The 23,662-nt window shown below is 35.8% G+C and overlaps 1 protein-coding gene across 1 annotated transcript in view; it reads left to right on the top strand.

Annotated features, from left to right (window-relative positions):
• Positions 1 to 23,662, top strand: part of LOC150082981 (uncharacterized) — a 196,191-nt gene that overhangs the window by 73,685 nt on the left and 98,844 nt on the right. Inside the window, exons 3-9 of the mRNA XM_090378342.1 lie at positions 8,579 to 8,822; positions 11,799 to 11,945; positions 12,104 to 12,279; positions 15,518 to 15,659; positions 16,461 to 16,633; positions 19,162 to 19,255; positions 21,722 to 21,800. Of these exons, the coding sequence (XP_090234468.1) occupies positions 8,579 to 8,822; positions 11,799 to 11,945; positions 12,104 to 12,279; positions 15,518 to 15,659; positions 16,461 to 16,633; positions 19,162 to 19,255; positions 21,722 to 21,800 (1,055 nt within the window). The remainder of the gene's footprint in view (positions 1 to 8,578; positions 8,823 to 11,798; positions 11,946 to 12,103; positions 12,280 to 15,517; positions 15,660 to 16,460; positions 16,634 to 19,161; positions 19,256 to 21,721; positions 21,801 to 23,662) is intronic.

Here is a 23,662-nt window from a genome sequence, read left to right as displayed (position 1 = left end):
TTTGGTCTTGAAGGAATCTGTCAAAGAGGGCGACTCTGTTCGTGTGACTGACGAACAGTGGAGAGAAAGAAGGAAAGACTCCAGAATGGTTTGCTCAACCATCACATTTAAATTTCATCTAGACAGTTACCATCGTTTACTTGTGTAGTTGATTTATATACTGGACTTCCGAAGATCCAAAATGTGTCCCATCAGCAAAGTTTTGGTGCCTTGTAGAATCCATCTGCAGTCAAATCAGGGGATTTGACTTCATTTGATTTCTTTCTATTCCCAAGGTACCAATACTTTGCTCAAAGTGAGCACATTTTGGGTATTTGGAGATAGTCCAACAAGGGTTAAATTCGATAAACGAATCCCAGAAATGCTTCCAGTTGATAGAATTGTTTGATGTAGAGTTATCCAAGTGGACTACTCTGAAGGGAACAAAACAAAATAATCGGTAGGTTCAATTTTCCTGCTTAATTCAATTACTTAGAAAGTTCCGTGGCTGGAAAATTTCTAGACTCATACTGAATATCCATCTACACATATCTTAAGTTTTTCATTATTCACTTTCAAGGACATACCCAGTACACTTTGCGATGCCTGCAGTCAACGTTATGTTCCCAGTTTGTTAATCAGTACCGGGATGCTGTGCTCAACGTTGTTTCGGCTGAGTGCCAGGATCCTGGAGTAGTAGAATTAGTTATAAACACAGCAATAACTTTGTTTTTGCCAGAACATTCTTTTTTTTTTAAGTTCTCCCTTGGATCACAAGCCTGGAGGTTTGTTTATAAACAACTTTGTATATCCAGACATTTAAAAGCAGGTGCAGGCCAAGATGTGTATTTGACGTCCTCTGTTTTCCACTTTAACAACTGTCTTTAGGAAGAAAAAAAAAAGAATCATACTCCATCAATTTTTTGAAACAGTTTTCTCGTTTTTAGGAACATACGACTATGTACTGCGGCAGGCTATAAATCGTTCAGCCGAAGAGTTTAAGAAGAATATAAAGAAAAAAAATAGAAGTACTTATTTCTTGGACTTTCGTCCTTTGTCTGGATTTTAAGAGAGAGAAAATCCTCTCAACTAAGAAAACAGAAGAACGCTGCGACTTTTGCTTTTAAAGGGGGATTATTTTGACTCGTGTTTCCAATAAAATCAATCGAATGAAAATCAAGAAAAAGAGAACTTAATTCACTTACACTGGCATCTTCAGATACTTGAAAAAGAAACGAACTGGACGTAAAAATTATGCGAAATATCCTTTGATCATAAAAAAAGAAATGTTTAGATTGTACCCTATGAATTTTATCCTCCATTCTCTTTCATTTTATATTTATCTTTCTGTACAGTAGAGATTTTCCTTCTAGATGAAGTTTTAATCCATATACTCATGGATTAAAACTTCATCTAGCAGGAATTAATTAGCAACTGATAAAGAAATCCACTCTTCCTTCCATATTTTACTTTTAAGAACATTCCAGTGTCGCATTTCTATCGGAAATCAATGTTATGGATGAGTTTTATAGAATATTTCAGCCTGAAATTACATATTGGCTCTTTAAAGGATGTCATAAACTTAATGTCATTTCCAAACTCGCCAAAATTGAACGAGAAGAGAAAATGAAAATTGAGATTGATCCGGAGAAGTGTAACTGGGAAATATCGCGTATAATATTACCTCCTTTCAATATCTCATCTGCAGCATATTGGATTTAATCATGGGAATAAAAGAGATTGCAGAAATTGTTAGACAGGGAACTGTCTAGATTCGGAGACCCATTGAAGGACTCTAAAAATAACTGAGGTGTTTTTATATTAGTTTTTAATACATAAGAAACTGAACAAATTAAAATATCTGAAATACAAGATAGCCTACAGCTACCCGTACAGATCCGAAATTTATAAATACCTTGGGCTGTTAAAGAAACAGAATAAAGCAGAACTGAGCCCCCTAATTATTTCTGATTAGAGAGCGGGTTACTCCAATTTTGGTGTCTTTGAGTTTTATAAAGAATTTGCTGAAATCTGTTAGGGTGAATGGTATTTTATTAATTAAACGAATATTGATTTTTCAGTTGAGACCAACTGCCCCTTGATTATCAAGACTTTCAATTCTGATCCTAGCTTCGAAGTTTTTAAAACAAACTGGAATATAATGGACGTTTTGAAACTTGTCTTTAATTTACATGCAATAAATTTAAATTGATATCTGAAGGCTTAGTTTCCTTGATTAATTCTAAATAACCCAATCCAACCTTATTTGGTTCTTATCCATTTGAAAATTAAGCTTTACTGTGATTTGTAGGCTACTTTATGAAGGGAGATGGATTCTTGAGGCACATTCAAATAATTGTCACTTACACGACCTTCGATAGCTTGGAGAAGGATTTATTATTCCTCTTTACAAAAGGATAGTGAGATCACATTTGGAAAATCGTATTCAGATCTCTGGAGGGCTCAACAAAAAAAAAGGACATAACTTCCACCTTAGGTTCAAAGAAGGGCAGCTGGATTGACTGGAGGCGTTAAGGGCTGCCCTGTGAAAAACATCTTAACATATATTGACTGGAAACCAAACTCCTCAGGGGTTACCTAGAGATAATTAAGTCCATTTAAGGAGGGGTTTTCAAACTGAAAGTGGTGAACCACTGGGAATGGCAAGCTTTTCTAAATTTTTATCTCACGTTTGATTAGAATTTTTTTTTATTTCCAAAGAAACGGTTTTATTTTATGAAGTTGTAATGTTCTCTCATTGTTTTATTTGAAATATAGATTAAAATTTAATTATTTAAAGCGATGTACACCGAGTGGTCGCATTATTATGTAGACCAACCCTTTTCACGAAGTGGAGCACTCATTCAGTGACAGCACCACACACATACAGCGCCACATTTAAGTGATTTCAAACATGACATGGTAGTCAGTGCCACATGCGCTGGTATGGATATCTAGGAAATGGCAACCCTCCTGGGGTTTTCGTGTATGATTGTATCTCGAGTATATCCTCATTGTTCGAACAACCAGTAATATCCGGCCGAAGGCTGACATGATTTGTGCAGAATGAAAAGGCCAAAGTTAGTTAAATAACAACCCGATATAGCAGAAGTAACCAAAGAGGTATTTCAGAACGCACAACTCATACTCGTCGCGGATAGGTATCACAGTGGACGACCGAACCCGGTCCCACTCTCGTAAGTAAAACACAAGAAGGTACGATTACAGTGGGCTAAGGAACACCAACACTGGACAGTGGAAGATTGGAAAAACACAGCCTGGCCTGAGAATCCCAGTTCCTGCTGTTCACGCTCATGGGAGAACCAAAATATTGTGAAAACAACATAAAACCATGGACCATCCAGCCAGATGTGGAGTGTGCTCGTGGTGCACACTGGGGCTCCCTTCTTTCCAGTGGATCAATATTTGGATGGCACTGGTTAATCTAAGAATTGTTTCCAACCAATCGAATTCCTTCATGGGTGTAGTGTTTCCATCTAAAACTGGGTTCTTCCAGCAGGATAATATGCAATTCACAAGGCCAGCATTGTACCGAACTAGTTCCAAGAACACAAAGAGTGATTTGAACCTACTGCAATGATCTCCCCATCTACCAGATTTCAATCCAATTGAGCATCTGTCAGATGAGGTGGAACGAGCTATTAGGAGAAGAAATCCGCAGATATCCAATCTGCAACAACCCTATGAACAGCTGTATCAACATGGAGTGCATCCCTTTGGCACTTTTTTACGCATGATATTCATTGTGGCATAGAGTCACTTCCTTCACTCCATGCCACAAAGAATACAGGCTATTCTGAAAGTTAAAGTGTGACCTACCGCAATTCGGCATGTGTATCTAATAAAGTGGGCACTCAGTGTATTGATTCTTTGTCCAACTCTAAACCAAATGAAATGATTAGTTTTATTCGTGGAGAGGAGGATCGTACAATTTCATTTATAATTTTAAGGGACGGCGGTATTGATGTTTATGGATCCACGCCTTAAAAGAAAGAACAGAATGAAGGCGTGAGATATATCCTCGCTTATTATAACTCCTGGAGTTCGCCTCTGGGCAGCGTATTGTCGATCGCTGGAATAATTTGTCTCTCTCAAGAGCTGGTGAATTGCGATTGAATCAAGGATTTTTTCTTTTTTGGCTGCTCTAGAATAAGTTCGTTACCTTGATTCATTTGGCCCTATTAATATTAAGGTTTCGGGCATTCTGAAGAGCTATTTTTATTGCAGTGAACAAGGTAATTCCAATCAGAGTACTCTTATGAGCACTGCCTCCTTTAAAACTCGTGTTTACGTCTCAGTCCAAATCAAATTTACAATTACACGGAAAGGATTCAACAGTTCTGTGAATCGATGTCCTTATTCTAATCTGCATTCTTGAAAGATGATTTGAAATAGGTTATTGATAACGTTCAGAGTAGATGACATTGGTTCTCCTTGAAGATTCTTTATATATCCACTAAAAGGTAGTACTGTTACACTTTTTTTTTATTTCTCCACTGAACAGCAGATATGACTGCTTTCGATTTGCCAGGTTGCATTATTTATGGTTCACTTGTTCGTTGTTTCCGACTTATTAACCAATTCAAATTGTACATTTTTCACGGATGCATTTTCTCTCTTAACCTGCTGTTGTTCTTATACATTCTGGATGTGTTTGACATCGTATAATTAAATTGTGTACAACGACAAATACGCATGTTTTAAACTGATTGCGTTAGCTGTTGCTGTTGCTTTTGATGGTGGTTCACTTTTACTCCCTACAGTTTACGATATACTTTTAATGCAGCGCATCCATAATTTTATAGAAATTCACGAGACATAATTCAAGATTAAATTAACTAGAATATTAAATTCATCGAGTTCCACGTGGGAAGTTAAGCAACTTAACGTAATTATTGTATACACATATTTGGACTGGAGGAGATAATTTCATTTAGAACTGAACGTTTTCAGCAGGATTTTGGAGGATGGGCGTCCCTGCCTTTCTTATATGACTTAACAGGAATGAAACAGCAAACATAGGATGGAAAAGACCTTAGTTCAAATCCTGTCGATGACTGGAAGAATTTTTATGGGCTTTTTTCGCAACGTGGCCGAGCTAGTCGGTCTCAGGCGAGGATAGCGTGCTTTTTCTCCCGAAAATTCGGGTTTTTCGTTCAGCAAACACCAAACCGACCACAGAGTGCATGCAATTTACAGGCAGAATATATGACCAAGTTGTTGATACGCCTAAAATCCTATAACAACCAATGAACCTACAGGATTCTTGAGGACTTTGACCAAGCACATTAGCCACGTGCTAAGTTGCTTGGTCAAAGGTTTAATCCGAATCCGTGAACGATAAACTCTCGCTCGTTATTATGGAAAACATAACTATTTTTCTTCTATTTTTATATGCATTTCATATTACTATCTGCTTATTTTATAAGTCCCGATTTTTCGGGAAATACGAGTAAAAGGACACTATTTATAAACGTTCAACTGAAGTCCTGTAAAGCTTCTCCTCTGCAAGCCAGAAAAAAAAACAAAGAGTAATGTTGTCGTGCGAAATAAGCCGCCTGTTTTTTTAAATATTTGCATTTGAGCGTGTATAAAGTAGAAACTTCCTTTTCATAAAAATATGAATTAAGAATTATGTAATTTCATCTGTGATTTTTCTTAATATAATACTCTTCGTATTAACTATTTCTTATTTTCTGTTTTTTCTATTTCCGCTCACCGCATTCATTTTTAATTTAAACTTCCCACAGATGTCTCTGTTTCCTTCTTTTTGGAACTCAATTTCACTCAAACTCATGTACCTGTACCATCGCGCATGACCATACATTCGATTTTCTTCTTTGTGCAATTAACAGGTGTATACAGGTACATGAGTTTGAGTGCCATTATATGATTGTCCTGGACATTATATGGTTGTCCTGGACATTCCTCTGATATTATATGATTCTCCTTTTTTTTTTTTTTTTTTTGATTTGGTAGTTGTTGGCGCATCGGCTTCTGTGGCCATATTGCACCTCCCAAGGTTTTTGCAGTACTTTGATCCAAGCCCGAGGCGGGAATCGAACCCGCGACCTTTGGGTTGCCGGGCAGGTACTTTACCCACTCGGCTAGCCCGGTCGGCCTATGATTCTCCTGGAGTATAAACAGAAAATTTATTTTTGCTTCAATAATCACAGGCTCTGAGTAGGGTGTATTAATGGAGAAGGATGTCTTCTTACTAGTACGTGAGACAATAATCAGTAGATGCCTAGTCTTGACTGGATGCTGACGTCTACCTTCTTGTAGCGTGCTGTTGAACACTAGAATAAATCATCTTCCAACGCAGCAGAGGCAGGGAATTTAGCAATGTTCAAGAAGGAATTGTGTGGTCACTTTCTGGTGATGGGAAAAATATGAGCGATGGAAAATCTTATTTTTTTTTCAGATTCAGAAAAACTCTTACTTATGTCATTTGACAAATCCATGACTAAGAATCGTTGATTCCAACAGGCTAGACATGCTTTCATGTTGCTCTGTAGGATGTACTTCAGTTGATAATGAACTATGGGCTGTAAGTTTCTCAAATTCAGGCCCCTAATTATGCTCGCTTTTGTGGGAGTGAGTGGACTGATTAACTAACCACAATAATCTCGACACAGATTTCAGCTAAGTCAGTTTTGATCATTCGTGGTCTTAGGACCACGAACGATCAAAGGTTCAAAAAGGCCAGTATATTGTATTACCACCAAGAAGAAACTTTATTTTGTAAATTTACTTAATCTTCAAAATACTTATCAATTATTTCTTTTAAATTGAAAATGAAATTTTAAAACCGAAATTGGTTTTGACCACCAACCTTTGGAATTTATATATGAGTTAAATATATTTTGGTATTTAATTTCGCCATAGAAAAAACAATTATTTTATGGCGAAATTCTGTGAAGACCGTCTCAGTGCTATTGAGATCTTCACAGAATTATGCATGCCATCGCAAAAGCACAGATTAGTGCGGGATAAGTGTGTTTTGAATTCTAAAATTGGTTATTTAATAACTAAAAGAAGTCTCAAAAAGGATGTCATATTTGTACAGAAAAAATGCATATGGAAGCACCACTGTCCTTGTTAATTATCCATCCGCAACTTTTGATTATTCAAGATAAGGAATAATTGGATGACCGGAGACCACAACAAGGAAGTGAAGTCTGCATAAGCGGAGACTTATAACTCATTTGGGAGGATGGCGTCTGTAGATAGGAAGGAAAGAGTGCCTTGCTCGCAAACCCTTGAATTCCGGATGGGAGCCTCTGGACTGTCAGATAAACTTTGCCAGCGCGCGGCTTAAGACTCCCAGTCGATCTAACAGGCAGTTAGAACTAAAGTTTGTGACAGTTATCGGCTACCTAATTACACCTCTGTACACTGGCAACCAGGAGAGGGCAGATCTCAGGAAAACGTTTTACAATAAATTACTTAACATCTCAGCAGGTAGTTTTGTGTTAAAGTCACACAAACAGATATAAATTGAACGAATGACTACTTTCAAACTATAATTTGAAACGTGTGATAAATATTAAGCTTTTTAATAGCAAATAGTTTACCTAATAATCTATTTTAACAGTAAGGATTCTTGTGAAATAAGTTTGGATTTCCTAATGTTGCTTTTGGCTTGTTCAACTCTAAGAAACCCTTTCGTTTATTTAGCATTTCAACCTTCAGGGCTGTCCCGAGTTCAGGAGTCGTGTGGGATCCTTGGATATTCGGATGAGCTCATCTTAAATTCTTGCAGCCTACGTCGGGTTTTGTAGCAGGCACATTTCTATTCCCACACAAGTGTCAACCATTCACGAGATACCTGGAGAAATGCCACTCTCCTTACTCCAAAACAAATAAGCGTACACTTTCTGCACACGACAAATACGGTTTGTCATGCGTTATCTTTAAACTTTTCGTATATTCTCTGTCAGCTAAATCCAAACTTAATGTGTAACTTATGTCTTGAATGTAGGAGATATTTAGTTCTTTTAATAATATCTGGAAAGAAGTGGAGTGCTGTGTTCTAGTTTCCTCTTGCCTTTTTCTTGCAGCATCAAAGATAAATAAATCTTCCGTGTCCTTCCCAGTGAAGTGGTACAGTATATCTAACAGATAAAGTTGAGCAGTTATAAAAAGTCGTGGCTTAAAAAACTGGGGACATTTTTCAACAGATGGACCAAACAAAAAAGTCGCCAACTTGGAAACACTCTTAGATACTGATGGATAGATGAAAACTTCACACATTGATGTTGACCTTGGCACACTTACGTCTCATTCCACTAATTGTTCTTTATTTCTGTGACAGGTAGAGGGGGAGATGTCCGGTAACTCGGCAGTCCCCCTTTTAACAGTAAGAACATATTGGTGAAGGAGGACAGGGTTTACTGTAGTTCAAAAAGCAAGTTACATACAGCGTCAACTTGCTTTTCTGAAATGTATGTAATATTTAATTTAACTTTTTGAAATGTTTAATATTGTAGATTAAATTTGTTCTATTTCATTATAGGATATTATTTTTGGTGTTGTTTGTTTGGTGATGGTGAGCGTATTTTCTTCATTATTTCAGATAGTGAGTTCGGTTCTGGCCCTAATGGAGTATTATGGCTTGAAAAAGTTCTCGGTTATGTGTGAAGATACGCCAGCTTTTTTGAAGATCGCCAAAACCTTCATACAACAAGCTGAAAATGATGGAAACTTCACCATTAACAGCATATCGTTCTTCGAAAGCCAGGTGTGTTGTATCAAGAACAAAAGTTGTTGTTTCCACACGATCCAGGATTTCATTGAAGAGACTTACAAAATAACACGAGGTAATGCACATTATGTATATTTTCAAACAAAAATTTCATTGTCTGAAGGAGAAAATTCTCGATTTGTAGTCATGCAATCGCTGTACTTGCAAATGTTTCAAAGATTTTTAAGTGCCTTTTAAGTGCCACCACAGGATACCAAAACAAATTTTTCTTGAATTAGTGATGAAAATTCAAGCATTGTATTCATTGCATTTTCTTCTTATTTGGCAGCAGGTCTTCAACATTGATGCAAAGAAATCCCCTGGTAATTCGCCAACAAAGCATTCAGAACAAAACATTCACAAAAATGGGAGTAAAACTTTACGATCAAAGCAATGAGTGCGCACTTCCTTGAGTTACCTTTACAAAAAGACAAATCTATTTGCCTGGTCGCCATTGGCTACTAAGAAATTAACTCTGGCAAGTAGTATTTTACAAGTCATTCTAGCAGCTGTGAGGTTCAACTGCGAAATCTTTGTTTTACGATCACGTCACTGTGATCAGCACCTTGTCAAAGATTGGTAAAACCTTCGACAATGGTAGAATACGATGGATTCTTAGTACTGACGCTAATGGATGGCATCTAGATCTTGGAGCATTTGTCCAGGCTTAGTTATCTTGGACGTGTTAGTCTTACCAATACGCTGCAAATCTTCTACACTTGTTCGTCCACTTTTAAACATTTATACCCATCCATGAGCTTTTCTCGTACTATAGCACTCTGAACAAAGATTCTGAACAACGTAATCGATTACGTTGTTTTTTCGAACAACCTTTAAAATTCTAAATGCTAAATGAGTATCCTACAGATAAAATTTGTGTTTAGTACAAGGTTTTATGACGATAAGGAGTTAAAGGTTGATGGGACCAAATGAGTAGCGTGTTGGTTGTATTCAAAACTACAGATTTGTCACTTTGCTCTGGGACAAGGTAGTATCGGTGGTTTTATGTGTCTACTTAATATAAACCGTCCCTTTTCCAGTCAGATTCTGACTTATAAAGAGAAATGTGAACTTAGTGATTTCTACAGTAGTCGTTTAAAGCCACTCTCAGTTATGGAAAGTGGATGGCTGGAGAGATAAACTTATTTTCCCATGGATTGCAAGAGATATAAATTTCTCTTTCAATATGCACTTGGTTGGGAAGGGCGTTTACGTATATGCATGGTATACGTCAGATTTCGCATATTTCTTAAGTACCTCTTAAGTATTTTCGGAATAAAGTGGGACTAAAGGCTCTCAGAAACTCGTTAGTAATTGAAATGTAATCGGTATCGCTCACTAAACATTTCTAGATAATATCAACGAAGTACTTTGACCCCTAACTTGTTTAACGCATTATTTCTTGCGTTTTAGTCTTCCTGATAATGATTGTGCATTCCACTGTTTATAGAATTAAAGGTTTATTCGCGTGTAATTGGCTGTAAAGAATTCACAGAATCATACCGATGCTTATTAATGACAACAGTTTTTAAAATATTTCTAAAACAGCCATTGTTGAAACTATTTTAACACTAGACGGCGCAACAATCCACTTATGCTAATTCGTAACTTAGTAGTTCGTATCCAGGCACTTTTAGCTGAACAGTGCTCAGCCAGCCCAGTGAATTAAGGAAACTAAATCCTCTTATCCCGATCATAATTCAGCTTAAGTTCTCGTAATCTGTAAGAATACCCTCTCTCTCTATCGGATTTGTCTTTAAACCACTTAGAAGATCCAAATGTTTAGCTCGTTATATGTCATCAGAAAAAGTTACTTGTTGTACAGTTTTCATTCCTATTAAGTCAACTGAAAGGAGAGTGTGATTACAATCAAGGCAAGCAGTAATGACGTGCTTCAAGAGCTGGTTCGTTCGGACCTAATTGGATTTGTTAACGGTAACAGAAAATTGGGTTTTGACATTCGCGTGTCGCTCGGCTTCGTGTAAAACTGCTTAGAGTGGACAGGAGAATGCACTGTGCGTTGGTCTCGTGGCTTTTCTCCTCCGGTTCTATTAATTAATAACGATATCAAAGAGAATCAACGGTTTATTAATTAATAACGTCATTATGCATATTCTTTTTACATTTTTCATTATTAAACGTTTCGATAGCATATTATCGCAGTCTTCATCAGATAAGTTTAACAATGGAAACTGGAAATTAACGACGGAAAAAAATATTCTTGTAATTTGTGGATGGATACGAAATTGATTTTCAATGTTATGGGCAATGGCTTGTCAGGTCGTCCGAATTCCGAACAAGCGCCGCAAATTTGGTTGGTCATGCTGCAATGTTCATTAACCAGCAGCTCCCGGCAGTACTTCAATGATGCTGCTAATAAGGTTCATTAACTTGTGGCTCATAGCAGTTCGTAGTATAACAAGAGCGCCTTTTTTTTTTAAGTGTCCATTCATCTGAGATTCATAGTGGTAATCTATTTAGAAAGATGGTTGATTATAATTAACGGATCATATCAAACTGTATATTAGCCTGATGTTAATATCAGGAAATCCTTTCGAAGTTATCCCCTGATTTTTAACATATTTGCATGTCTTAAATATCCTCCCTAATCTAAGCTAATTGATGGATACATCTGTAAATTCGACTGAGAGCTTGATCCGGGCCATTTATGATTTTATTAATATAAAAGTAAATGTGACATTGTTTTGTACATTTATAAAATTAATTTATAGTAACAATTTTTCCCTCAATAATTATTAAACCTTCCTACTATTGTTTTTTTTACTTTAAAATATTAATTCCCGCGAAGACCCTCAAGGCTCTTCGCTCGGATCTTTATTCTTTTTCCTGATACAAACTTTCTGGTTTACAAATCCAGGAACCCATTGAATTCCTGAGGTTATCTGTGTAATATATACAGTCTAGGACATGCGGATCCGATATATCCTAGACTTGTATACATTAAAGTGAATTTTAAGATAAAAATAGAATCAATATAACTTTAAAAATGGAATCTAACATCTTTCAACATCGAGTTTCTTTCTGATTTCAGTTTACGTTTTCTTCGGACCTACAACCACCTTGGTAGACATGATGTTGGCATTGGAAGCTCGAGGTCTATTGTGGAAAAAGGAGTACCTCGTTATTTATGTGGAAACGGATAGTTACTTTGAATCGGAGTCGTACAAATACTTCTGGAGTGAGTAGGTTGCAAAACTTTCCCAAACTTATTACCCTCAGTTATAATCAACACGATAACACTGGAATGTAATAAATTAAATCATTTTTATTTTAAATAAATGCAAACTTTAGTTTATCGAGTCTGTGTAGAGATTCTGTTTGTTTTCTACCTTCTAGGAAAAGAACATACAAAGGGGAAAAAATTGGAAAGTGCCATATCACGTATTAGTTCTCTTCTGGTAGTTGTCCCCAGTCCTCCCAAAGGTCACGATTATACTACTTTCGAGGACAAAGTACGAGAATTCAACAAAAAACCTCCCTTCCGTTTCATTTCGGATATGGAATTCAAAGTAGTAAGTATTTAAATTAACCACTTAATATTGAATTATGTGCTTGATTAATGAGGGAGTTTGAACACTGCAGGCCGAAATATCTTGTATAATAACGTATCTTTTAATATTCAAACACGTACGTGGCTTTTAAGATTATTTTTAACTTTAAACGAGGTTTATGCTCATTTCCATTTGGTTCAATTTCCACAGCACTCAGTTCATTAACCATTCCTCTTAAAAGAACCTAATAATATCATAGGACACTCTGAAAACAAGATACATCAATCTATACGAAGGTTACGTCAGGAATAAATTGCTTGAATACAACCACACATTCAGGATTGCTTCTGATTGAACAAGAATAGATCCAGAGAGGTCGAACAATCTTTGTCCTGGTCACTATCAGTAAACTTCATTGTTTGTCCAGAGGAACCCAGAGAGCCAGTAGTTCAGCATGAGTGATGTGGTCCGAGGATGCTACAGGAGATTCTAACGATGGATTCAGCATCTGACGATGGGGGTGGATCCTTTCCATTTCCAATAGCAAGCTTCGTTTTTGATTTCCTTGTCGTAAGATCCTTTTTTCCCAATGCGCTTCTGTTAAAGTTATCTATGACGCTCGCAGATCCTCAGTAGCCTTCTTTCTGAAAGACAAAAGAACTGCGAGTTAGTTCACCTTCTTGTATTTGTATAGTTCATCTACCCTATGGTCATATTAGGGCAAGGAACCACTAAAATTTCACCTATTCTCTGTCCATTTTATCTGGCAATATCAGTTAAGTGAATCACTCTACTTTTGTGACTTTGATGAATTTGGTGGTGTTGGTTGTTTATAATTAGAGCTGAAGCATCTGGGGCTTCAGCGTATGGTGTCCGCAAAATACAGTACTCAATTTGCTGAAGGATTATTTATAATTTGGAATCTACTGGAACGTTTATAATGTGGTTTGTGCAGATCGAGTGATATCACAAGGTTCCATGGTTTTCGTTCCAGAAACTCGAATTTCTATTTCCAAAATATGAATTAGAGTAATCGCAGTTTTCAGAAACAAAAAAATCTGACTCCTTCTATCAGGACCGGTCATTGATTTGAGGGCAATATATGGATTAATGTTGGGCTATTTATCCTCCTTAGCGGTGGTACTGAAGAGTTTCCATTATTTGAATTTTACGCATTCTTAAATCGGAGGTATCGGGCAAGAAATAAGGCAAAATTTAAGATGCCTGATCTCTTTATTAAAAGACCATGACTCTTAAATCTACAATGGCCATAGGGTTGTGTTGTTTATTGACAGTTCAATGCCAAGACAGCTCCTGGCTATAATTCTCCATAAGAGATTGCTCTCGTCTAAGTTAAAAAAAGATGTCATCCTACGTCTTTGCTAACTCCGTTTGCTTAAGCCATTAGTGGCAAATTGAAGGAAGTTCTGCTAGTATACATCCACGTAGTTTTAGTACAAGAAACCATTATTTTGTCATTTATTTTCTTAAATTCATTTTTGGCTCCTCGTAAGCAACGTTGTGCATTCGAGACTCAAATTATAAGCGAATAATGACACAAGAAACCGTTCATCTTAATAAAGCAAAACGAAGAGAAGTGTAAGAGAAATTAATTTCTTGGGTTAAACACGGGAATTAATTTTCAATTCGGCTACCTCTTACGATTCTCGGTTGATCTCGCCTTGAGAGAGGGAACGAGGCAGCTCTTTTCATGAAAGAAATAAGCCTTCAGCAAAGCCGGATGAACTGCGAGGTTTCTTCGCTAATTTCGTTGGCAAAAACGTCGAGTAATTTCTACCCTTGAGGCGGCGAGAGTGCAAATTGCCAGGCGTTAAAGGTTACGCCGGAGATGCACTTTCTTCGAGTGATTATCTTCTCACCTTCCAGGCGTGATTAATTAAAACGAGGAGCAGAGATGTGTGCCACACGTGTGTACATTTGGTTGTTTATTTGTTCCCAAAGAGCACGCTTGTGCATACGTTCCTGGGTATAAACGGAATTTTTTGTACATATTTGAAGGAATGAAAAACCTTAGATTGTTGGAACGCGCAGATTCACTGTGTTGAAAATGCTATTAGAGATAAGGAAGACAGATGGGTGAAGATTATGTCCACTACGTTGACTATCCATGAGTTAATTCAAATTATGAATTTCACTTTCACAATCGATCTTCATAACTGTCTTTTTATATAATAAGAATATTCTATTTAGTCTTTTGTATCCAGTTATCCTGGAACTAGTGTTCTAGGTATTTCTGGAGGCAATTACGCTCAGTAATCACTGAATTATGACCACCTACCTAATGCCGTGTTTGGCCACCGTTCGCATGGATAACAGCCACTATTCGTCTAGGCATTGACTTCACTACGTATCTGAAGACGTCCATAGGGATCTGCAACCATGCTGCCTGCAAGGCTTTCCACAATATCACAATAGATAACTGTAGTGCGTTCATACGTTTCCGTTCAAAACGTACCACAGGTGTTCAACTAGATTTAGGTCAGAAGAATTTGGAGGTCAATCAATTAACATTTTAACATTTTTAACATTTTTATTTCTCTGAGTTGAGGGAAACTCTTCGAAACTTGACTTTGCACTAATTTAGAATTGAGAAGAAAATGTTCTTTTGAAATTCTTGTAATGGCGAGAGTTGCAGAAGAACAGGCAGCTCTTTACAGTTAGTAGGATTCCGCGAAAGCACACACAGCCACCAAACCAACCTGTTCTTTTTTCTCTCTGCCCTGTTCTTTTTATTCTGTTTGAAAGTCTTTCAGCTAGCCTTGCGCTGTACCTTTCATCACGAATAGCATATGTATGGTAAGGCTGTTTATCTTCAGGCTAAATTCGGAATAAGAAATGAAATTTCTTTTGCTTCTAAATGGGGAAAAGCAGACAGACGGAAAATTTCAATTTGAAATTTTGGTTTATCATTTCGTATTCCATTGACAAAGCGGGTTGGTGTTTTTTTTTTTTTTTTTTTGAGATTGAGAATCAGAACATCATTAAAATTTGTTGTGATTCAAGTTGCTTGAAGTTTCCTAATTTTTAAGAGCTTTCATCTTGGTCAGCCATCCAAACAGACTGAAAATACATTCTTGTGTGGGCCACCATCACATTAGACGAACAATGTTATTGTTCGTCTAATTTTAATGTTATTTTAATAATAATGTTAATGTTAATAATTTTAATTTTAATGTTAATGAATTTTCCCAACACGATCATGAATAACTTATTACTTCTTGTGTTTTGCCTTTCCAAGTACATCACTGTCTATGCTGCCTACCTCTACGATGCTGTGATGCTGTACGCTGAAGCTTTAGATGCCATTCTACGTAAAGGGGAAAGTGCCATAAATGGAAGTCTTATTATTCGACACATCAAAAATAAGAAAAGATACAAGAGTGAGTATCATGTTAAGATTCATGTTCTTTAACCTCAATAAACCCATTAAAGATTCATATTCTTTAACCTCAATAAACCCATTAAAGATTCATATTCTTTAACCTCATAAACCCATTAAAGATTCATATTCTTTAACCTCATAAACCCATTAAAGATTCATATTCTTTAACCTCATAAACCCATTAAAGATTCATATTCTTTAACCTTAATAAACCCATTAAAGATTCATATTCTTTAACCTCATAAACCCATTAAAGATTCATATTCTTTAACCTCATAAACCCATTAAAGATTCATATTCTTTAACCTTAATAAACCCATTAAAGATTCATATTCTTTAACCTCAATAAACCCATTAAAGATTCATATTCTTTAACCTCATAAACCCATTAAAGATTCATATTCTTTAACCTTAATAAACCCATTAAAGATTCATATTCTTTAACCTCATAAACCCATTAAAGATTCATATTCTTTAACCTCATAAACCCATTAAAGATTCATATTCTTTAACCTCAATAAACCCATTAAAGATTCATATTCTTTAACCTCATATGTTTAATATATGTTTGAGGTTAAATTGAGGTTAAACTTATTAATATATGTTTAACCTCAATAAACCCATTAAGAGAGTGAAAATCGACTGGATTTTCAGTCTCATAGTTTTCATCAGTCTACAATGTTATGGATAAATTCATGGATACCGAGGAGACAAAAATAATTCATAAAAATCTAATCAGACCAACATCATAATTTCTGCATAACCTTCCATTTATTTATTCGTCTCTTTCCTCCTTAAGGTATCACTGGAGCATGGATGCAGATTAACGAAGACGGAGAAATTGAAGGAAACTACACAGTCCTGGCAAAGTTACCTGTTCCCGACAACTTAACCTTCAAGGGAAATTTAAACCTATCACATTCCATGCTGCCCATAGGAAGCTTCCGTTATGATGACACAATACACGATTTGGTAGGTGCGTCAAGATACTCTCCTATTTGTATTTTGTTCAGATCTACTTGGTGAGGGGTGTGTTAACGCTACTTCAGCTCTTCTAGAATATTAAGTACCTTACATCCACTCTGTAGATGGTCACTGACTATATCGAAGAATTAAGTCAATCGATCCAAAAATATGTGTAATAAATTGGAACTGGTTAAAGCATGGAGTTCCATGATATATCTGGTCGTAAGGCATTGCATATTTACTATTTTTAATTAAGGTTTAAGTAGAGAAAGGGTCTCTGAAAATGAAAATTATCTTTCTTTTTTTTTTTTTTTTGACCAGGATGTTGATTTTCCAGATGCTGAGCAAGCTCTCGTGACATGCAGAATGTACAAGAATTATTAATAGAAATTTATGTAAATGAGCAAATGCCCGCATTTATTTTTTGATTAATTAAAGTTATCTGGAAGCTCTCTGATGAAAATGAGAAAGCAGTGGGTTACATTCTTTTGTGTTAACTTCATAACTAAAGAAGATGTACGTTATTTGTGTCTGTCATCTTTGTAATATACAGTGAATTTCAAAAATATTAGCAAAGAATATAATCCAAAAAGCCTTGGACATCAAGATTCTTGTAATAGCCAAATAACCGAGAAAAACTCTAATATACGTATTTAATTAATAAATAATAGATTAAAATGAATAAAATCATATAAGAACGGGTAAAATAATTATCGAAATCAATAAAAGAAGCTTGGGGAAACTTTCAAAGTTTGCTGATTATTTGTCAACTCAATAATCAGTATATGGCATCTTATAAATGTCTTAAAAATAAACTCGGTTCTTCAAAAATATCGGAACTAACTCGACGAAACCATGTTCAAGAGGGGAAAAAGTAGAAACTGGGGAAAATCTTTCAGGGTTTTGGACGCAGAACTTCTTGTATTAGAGGTCATGTCAAGAGATTGCCAGCGGCCAATCATATTTCAAAACCGTTGTCTTAGGTGTTTACGAATCTCCTGTTATTATTAATATATGGAACAAGATGTAAACAAACATATGGAGTACCAGGAGCTGCGAGTGTAGCCGGAAATTACGGATGCGCTCGACTTCTTCAGCGTTACTGGGGTCAAGATGATCGTGCTGCTCGCAGCAAAAGAGCAGAATGAGCGAAATTTTGAAGGAAACTTTGTTTTGGATTTGTATAGTTTTCAAAAACCATCGCTGGTTCGGATATAATAGCTATCCTTTCTAGATGGTTACGGGTTGCCCTCCTCTCGATCTGCCAGACGATAATCTTTGAGGAATTGTTCTTGTAATGCGAGAAGCTGTCCTAGTACAGTACTGTTATTACCATTGAAATGAAATGGAAATTACAACCTTTGATGACAAGATATTGATTGCACCATTTTCCAGGATATATCCTTTGGAATGGACATTGTTGAATTAATTCCTATTATTTTCTTTCTCTTTCACCAATTCACTTAAGGTTCCCAGTAAGTAACGTTTAATGTTCATCATTTCTAGCTGAAGTACTGCTTTTAAATCTACATCATCATTTCGTTACAATGTTTGGATGAAAAAGACAACGGATTATCATCAAACTTCATCGATGTGTAATAAAATCTGGATAAAAACCACATTTAGGCATACCCTACAATCTAAACAATCTACAATCTTGAACCTTTTTTTGGGTGATGCGAAGCGTGAAATAATTTATGATAATTAGACAGAAGCACTCATATCTTGGAATAAATTTCTATAGATGTTCCTGCTCAGTGCAAATAAAAACAATTACATTAAAAAGGAGGATGAATATGTGCAGCAAAAGAACAGCGGCTGGGTTTAAGAAAGACATTAAATTTAATTTAAAAATTTAGTTAAATTTAAAAGAGATTTTAAATCCTAATTTCATTGTTTGTTTGTTGATTTTTGGGTGGTCTGTCTGTTTTGCTGGATGAAAAACCGGGAGAATATAATTTCATGCGATCGCTTTAACTTTCGTAGAACTTTATATGAATGCGATTTATTGTATTCTAAGAGAAAAAATAAATAAATGAACAAGAATATTGAGTACTTCATTCAGCGCATTGAGGCTGGATTCACACTATACTCGTTCCAAAATAAATAAATCAGTCTACGTATAATCGATACAAATTCCTAATTATAAGTGATCTTGCTATCCAAAAAATATATTTCACTATACGGTGTCTTTCTTTCTCCTTTCTCTGCCCTCTTTGCTAGAACAGTTGGTATAATCACAGCCCTCCCTACACCGAATGGAAAAGATCTGAGTTCGAATTCCCTTAATGACGCGAGAAATTTTTATGGTTCTTTTTCACAACGTGGCTGAGTTAGTCAGGCGAGGACAGCGTGTTTTTTTAAATCTCCGAAACTGTGATTTTTCATCCAGAAAACGACAGCAAACCCAACAACTCTCTTCTCTCTAAAAAAGAAAAAAAATAACTTGGCTTTTTAATTGGAATTATTTATCTTTATGTAATTCTTATTGAGTTTATGTAATGTTCAAAATCAACTTAGTTTTCTTCTTTTAGATATTTGAACTGGACAGTGACGTTCATAATGAGTTTATTCCTCCCCTTGATGAGCCCATATGCGGATATGATGGATTGGGTTGTGAAAAGAAAGGTAAATATTTCAGTAACAGTCTCTCTCTCTCTCTCTCTCTCTCTCTCTCTCTCTCTCTCTCTCTCTCTCTCTCTCGGTAACACACACACATACATATCGCGTGTAGGGCATGGAGAGTAGTGAGTGATTTATTGCTCTGTTTTCATTAATTTTGCTCCACTGTTATTGGTTGAACTGGCAGTTACAGAACGAAATGCTAACCTTGGCACTGCAGCAGAAACCGATATCTCATATTATGGGAGTACACTTAGTGTTCTACTTGTATAAAGAACTGAGCTGCAGACAAAATCTCTCTTTACACTGATAATAAAAAGCTTGACAATGATATTTGCTGGCTAAGAAAACAAAATCTCTTAGAAATGAAAGAAAAATTTCTATGAGACATGTTGCTTTCAGAATCTCTCTCTAATGACTTTTGCAAACAGAAAATGTGTATTTAGAGAAAATATTAAATAAATAAGGTATATAAGAATTAAAATTAGTCCAAGTAAAGATGGTGGCATCTTTATTTGGACTAAGCATATGCAGTTTCTTTTTTCCACGGAAGGATGGCGGTTGGTGATGATAAACATTTTTCTGTTTGTTTAATGAAAACATTATAATAAATTCTTTATTCCTACAATGGCATAAAGATAGGCAGTAGCAAAAATAGGGACTTCACTCGAGTAGTGAAAGGCTTCGGGATTCTAGGGGATTCCCCATTGATAGGGGGGGTGGAGATTTTTTAAAGGAATTTCCCTGGAAGTTTAACATTGAAAACAAATATTTTTATCATGCAGTTCCTTTTCCACCAGATCCGAACCTGCAATGAGCTCTCAGTATTTATTTGAAATTGAAATTTTAATTTACAATTAATTTTTATTTCTCTGTGTATGGTATCATTCGAATTTCATGTGAAGACCTTCTAGCGAACCAGCACTGTTGATGCATTGCAAACAATATTGCTTAGATTTTGTGGAGTTGTTATAAAATGAAAATCCTCTGCCTGGTTTAAATCTTGTAACGGGAGATGTACTCTATGGAAGTCCAAGAACAGGGTGGACACATCGATTAAGAATGGAATTAATTCACTCTCTTCTCTTATTGCCCAACTACCATCACTTAAATGGTAGTTTTCCATAAGATCTTAATGAAACCAGATTTTATGAAGACAAGATGAGATGTATCCCAATCAATGTCATAATGAATTACCTTATTAGCGTATGATTTACCAAGCAGAATTTCTGTCAGCGACACTGTCTCACGTTTACTGACAATGACCTGTCTGCTCCTGGTTCGTTGACTTCTTTGAGTTTCTTGTCCTTATGGAAACTGTTGAAGCCAAAGCACACAGATTTGTTTTGCATTTCTGAAGATCTTGAATTTTGATTTTCTGGAATTTTAGGTTTGTGATTGATTAAATTTGGTGAGTAGTGTGGTTGTTTTGGGTTAGTATTACCCACATAATGCAAGGAAACAAGTTTTTGTTGTACTAGCCAAGAAAAAATAATTAATAAAAATATATCAAAATTAATAATATAAATAAAAGAGAAATATATATATATAAAGTAAAAAAAAATAATAATGAAACTTGTGTTTTTTTCCTCACTTAGCTAATTATTGAGATGACCTTGAATTTCCCCAAGTTTTCAGCCTCAACTACCCACGGGAGTAACTTGTTCCATTAATAAAACCCCTCTACTGTTTTTAATTCAACCCCACCAAATGTAATACTTATTATGAAGTTGATAGTACCTAAGTATAAGACCCTACATATTTCTGCATTAATGGAAATTCGCCACTTTTCTGTCCATCCACTAAGCCTATTCAAGTCTTCCTGAAGGAACGCTGCTTGACCATGATCATTAGCCACTCTCCTAATATATTGACAAAATCTTCAAATTTTGACATCACATCGATTTGTAGAAGTCTTTTATGAAAATCGGAAAAGACAGTGGTCCCAGACGGATCCTTGGGATACTCCACTTCTAATGTTTGGCCAATGTGAGGGGTAACCATTAATTGCGACCATCTGCCTCATGCCTTGCAGCCATTCTGCGATCCATCTTTAAATCTTACCCTTGATCCCGATTTGCTCCATCTTATACAGTAAACTCTCATGAGAGACCAAGTCAGATTCTTTATTAAAACCGAAATAAACAATTCTGAAACTATTTCCAACATCCAGTTCATGAGTGATAAAATAGTTCCGATTGAAGTACAGAATTAATCTTTTTCATTCAAATGTAACGCTAGTCAATATATATACCCCGTTCTTAATTAGCTAATATTGGAATCTAATGTCCATAAATTTATAATTAATTACTCTGTCTCGTTAAATGAATGCTAATTAGGATTAACTTAGTCCTTCCATCCCACCCTTCTCTTTTTTACAACCTTAATAATTTTATATTCCCATTGGCATGAGTGTGTATAAATTACGGATTTTAATACATCTACCTCATTCTGTACTTTTCTTCCTCTTAGATCGAAGAAGGGAATATGCAGCTGGAACGCTCTCTTGTGTCCTTATAATAGTAGCCTTTTTAGTTTCAATAATTTATAGGTAAGTATCCATTAAGCCAGAGTTGTTAACTGAATAAATTTGAAATATATTTAAGATTTAATGGTTTTCTATCCAAAACTCTTATATATATATATACGAGAATAATAGTTTCATGTATTTCCGTTTATCAATATACAGGATGGTTATGAAATCAACCTAAACAACCTGAATATTTATTAGAATTTACAGAAAAAAAAGTCCAATACGTTGCATGACTTACAGATTCTAAATTAGGTGTCTAGCGAACTCATTCGAACATTGAAAAAGGATCTCCTTCCAAGAACAGTATCAGAAGTTGACATTTAACCTTTTTATGAAGCGCAGTTAGCGAACCTGAGTTGCTGTTACCGATAAATAGAACCCTTCTCTTTTGTCATGTCTTATTCAGACGTTAACCATTCAAGTCAAAGACCTTACAAATACCCTATATATTAAAAATGGGATATAACTTAATTGTGTATAAATTTACATATTTTAATATTACTAATTTTATATTTATATCCTTTTTATTAATGGATTTTCTGAAGAAACTTGGAGTTCGTAACGATCCATGCACCAGAATTCAAACTCACGATGTGGCATTACTGATCTCGGTGATTTTAATGTTCCTCTGAATGGCCCAAAAAAAAAGGACCTCATTTTGGGGAATCCTAAGGAGTAATGCGTGCTTAACATTCGTTAATATCTACAACTGCTATTAGCTCAATAAAACTAAATCTGTATTTCTTAAACGCAGAAAAACAAATATGGTTTGGTTTAAGAAATCCAAAAATCAATGACCAATTTTAAGGGACAAATATATACAATACCTAAAGCTTACACGAAGTTATCTGATTTTCAGAGGTCGTCACTAAGGTAATTCCAATGTTAAAAGCACTGAAATCACCTCAGTAACCATGGGACTACTTATGTTATTCTGATGAGAGTGAATTCTCTCAGGATTCCTATATTCCACCATTCTCTTCAATCAGACTATAAAATTCCCCCCATTTAGATCGTGTGTTTACTAACTAATAAAAATCAATTTATAGTACACTCGGGGAAGGATACTGTCTTAGAATACTCTGATGGGGTGCTTTTATTTCGCACGTCTGATGAGGTCTGAAAAGTTTGATTACTTAGTGAACTGCTCACTTGGAGTTTCCACGTAAACGAATGTTTATATTTAGTATTTTCTTGTTGCTTCTAAGTCCAGAACCTCCACTGAAAAGTTGCCGAAACCCGGAACACCAAAACATTAAGAATATTAAAATTAATTCTTTAAAATTCTGAGCATTTAAACCATCTTCATCTATTATCCATGCCAATAACCTCTCGCTAATTACACTCTACCCCCCTTCCTATTTATTAGCCATAAAGAGGTGCTTTCAGATTGGAGATGTAATGAGCTGAAGGAACAATCACCCAACAACCTATTTTAATGGTATGAGTTTAGATGTTTATCCTCCTAATGTTGTAGTCAGCATAAAAACATCAATACTCAGCTACCAAAATTGCTTGCGATTATTTTCTAAGTCTGGGTTTCCACTGTATAGACGCATTTATATTCAAGGATTTTTTTGTGTCTGTAGAAGTTCCTCACGTAAGCGAATTCTGGCCTTGCATTCTTATCGGAAGCAATGGCTATCAACAACCTCATTGTTACTGAGAACTACTGGTTTACGACATCAGACCACGTCTCAAACAGTGCTAGTTGAGATAAGATGGGACAGTTTTATGGATACTATCAAGCCGCATGTCTGCTAACAAGCGTAAGCCTACTCTTCTCCGATGGACTAAGCATCTTCTGCGAGTCTAGAACGCTACCTTAGCTCAAATCCCCCGTTCTTAAGGCCTCTACTCCAGATATAAAGCACGTGTGA

Source organism: Mastigoproctus giganteus, chromosome 7, assembly GCF_048544385.1.
Source record: "Mastigoproctus giganteus isolate SK-2022 chromosome 7, ASM4854438v1, whole genome shotgun sequence".
Taxonomy (NCBI): domain Eukaryota; kingdom Metazoa; phylum Arthropoda; class Arachnida; order Uropygi; family Thelyphonidae; genus Mastigoproctus; species Mastigoproctus giganteus.
The sequence above is the reverse complement of the archived record's forward strand: the minus strand, read 5'-3'. Positions and strand labels throughout refer to the sequence as shown.